General features: G+C 42.3%; 1 protein-coding gene across 1 annotated transcript; it reads left to right on the top strand.

Annotated features, from left to right (window-relative positions):
• Positions 1–2,103, top strand: tmigd1 (transmembrane and immunoglobulin domain containing 1). The gene is made up of 5 exons (XM_041952750.1): positions 1–61; positions 239–529; positions 1,504–1,791; positions 1,896–1,999; positions 2,092–2,103. The coding sequence occupies exons 1-5, from the start codon at positions 1–3 to the stop codon at positions 2,101–2,103; spliced, it is 756 nt and encodes a 251-aa protein (XP_041808684.1).

The raw sequence follows: 2,103 nt of genomic DNA, 5'->3' as shown, positions 1-2,103 counted from the left end.
ATGAAGTTGATGCTCAGTCCTCTTTTCCATTTGCTTCTGTACTGTGCAACTCAGGCATTAGGTAAGTGTGTCACCAGGAATTTAAGTGACTCTTCTACTACTACTCAGCTACCTCTTTCAGTTACTTTATTCCAATAATAGAGTTTTGTCTCACCACTTTTGTGCAATCTAAGCTTGCACTGCTTCACTCAGCCATCCCTTAAAGTTTCAACTCCCTGCCCCCCTTTCCTTTCCTTAGGAGTCAACATCCTGTTAGGCGCAGACATCAGCATCGATGGTGTTATAGAGACAGAGCTGGAAAAGACCGTGTCTCTGGTTTGTAAGTCTCACAGCAGCTACGACCCTCAGGCTGATGAAGAGTTGGTCTGGTTGAGGAATGGTGCCGTCGTCAGTCTGAAGGAGGAAAATAAGTTGGGTCACAGCAGCGTGTGTGTCACACCCGTCATCGATGAAGACAATGGTGCCACTTTCACCTGCCACCTGAGGAAAAACGCCACCATTAGCGCCTCAGTCACCCTGAATGTCACATGTGAGAAATTCAAATGTTGTAAATATCGGAATAATGTTAATGATAATGGTAGCTAATAACCAATTTATAGTTTTTAGATTTACTGATTTTTTATCCGCACTGGGGATGGTAATGTCGGTTGGTCTGTCGGTACATCACTTTGGTCCCAATTGAAATATCTCAAAGCTTTTTAATTCACTGCCATGAAGTTTAAAACAAACATTCATGGTCCCCAGAGGCTGAATCCTCCTGACTTTGGTGATCCTGTGACCATTCCTCTGGTGCCTCCATCAGATTTAGTTTTTGAGTGAAATATCTTGATAATTGCTAGACGGATTGTCAGAAATTCTGTAAAAACATTCATGTTCAACTCAGGATTGCTTTAAATCACTTTGCTGAGCGCTAGCTAGCGACACCATGGGGTCAAGATTTCACTTTGTCCAATACTGGTCTACGAACAAATATCTGCAAAACTAATTCCATCAGCCTCGGCTTCACTTTGTGTTTCATCCTAGCATGCTTGCTAAAATGCTTTACGAAGATGATGAAGGAGGTAAACCTTACCTATTAGAGATCAGCATGTTTGTGAGGCTGTGCTTGGGTGCAGCAGTGCTTTGAGCTAAATGCTAACGTCAGGTAATGTGCTGTTTAACGGTTCTATTTACCCTGTTTTCCATCTCAGCATGGAGAAAAAGTGATCAGAATACATCATCTGTACAAAACTTCTTAATAATCCATCAGATAGCTGTTGAGATTTTCAGTCTGGACCAAAGTGATGGACCAACCAACAGGCAGACATTGTCAACCACAGACATGCCGTTAACGTGACAAGAAATGTTGACTTGATCAGCATACAATTGAGAGTTTAAAGCTAACTGTATTTTAAGTAATCTTTAAATTAAATCTATGCAGCTATTAGACAAAAATTGTTTGTTTCAATTTTGTGTCAACAAACTCAGCAGCCTCAATAAGTCCTGTGTGATGTCCCCCTTCAGATCCTCCACAGCTCTCTGGGTCAGAGGAGGTTTCAGTAGAAGAAGAGGCAGAGCTACTCCTGCAGTGTGATATCAGAGCCAATCCACCAGTCTCATCTGTGTCATGGAGACTAAATGGAAAAGAAGTGGATCTATTAGCAGCAGGCATCAAGGTGACCACTGACGGCTTTGCAACCAAGCTATCTGCAAACCGTGCGACTAAAAGCTTGCATGAAGGCACATATCAGTGTTCAGTGAACTCTCCCAAGTACGGAGAACACACCAAGCTCTTCCATGTCACATTAACAGGTCAGTTCAAACATTTTTCTGAAGCCACATCTCAGTGTTGAAAGTAAAATGATGAATCAGTCAGTAATATGATGTGAGAAACTCTTCTTTCTCCACATCTGCAGCAAAGACCATAAAGTTCCCACTGTATCCCATGATAACGGGGATTGTGGTGTTGTGCCTTACTGGGATTCTCGCCATTGCTTCACGGTGGAAGAAAATCATAAAGGTAACACACAAAACACATGTTCAGACAGCACGAGGGCTGACCCTGACTCACTGCAAACTGAACCTCCTAATGTATTATTTCTCTTTTGACAGTGTTGCAAGTAG

Source organism: Chelmon rostratus, chromosome 14 (assembly GCF_017976325.1).
Source record: "Chelmon rostratus isolate fCheRos1 chromosome 14, fCheRos1.pri, whole genome shotgun sequence".
In the NCBI taxonomy this organism is placed as follows: Eukaryota; Metazoa; Chordata; class Actinopteri; order Chaetodontiformes; family Chaetodontidae; genus Chelmon; species Chelmon rostratus.
Note: the sequence above shows the minus strand (reverse complement) of the source record. Positions and strands in the feature narration are given on the sequence as shown.

Coding starts and splice junctions, on each gene's coding strand:
- tmigd1 (XM_041952750.1), top strand. CDS start 1: ATGAAGTTGATGCTCAGTCCTCTTTTCCATTTGCTTCTGTACTGTGCA. Junction 62..238: donor CTGTGCAACTCAGGCATTAG/GTAAGTGTGTCA, acceptor TCCTTTCCTTAG/GAGTCAACATCCTGTTAGGC. Junction 1,792..1,895: donor CTTCCATGTCACATTAACAG/GTCAGTTCAAAC, acceptor CCACATCTGCAG/CAAAGACCATAAAGTTCCCA.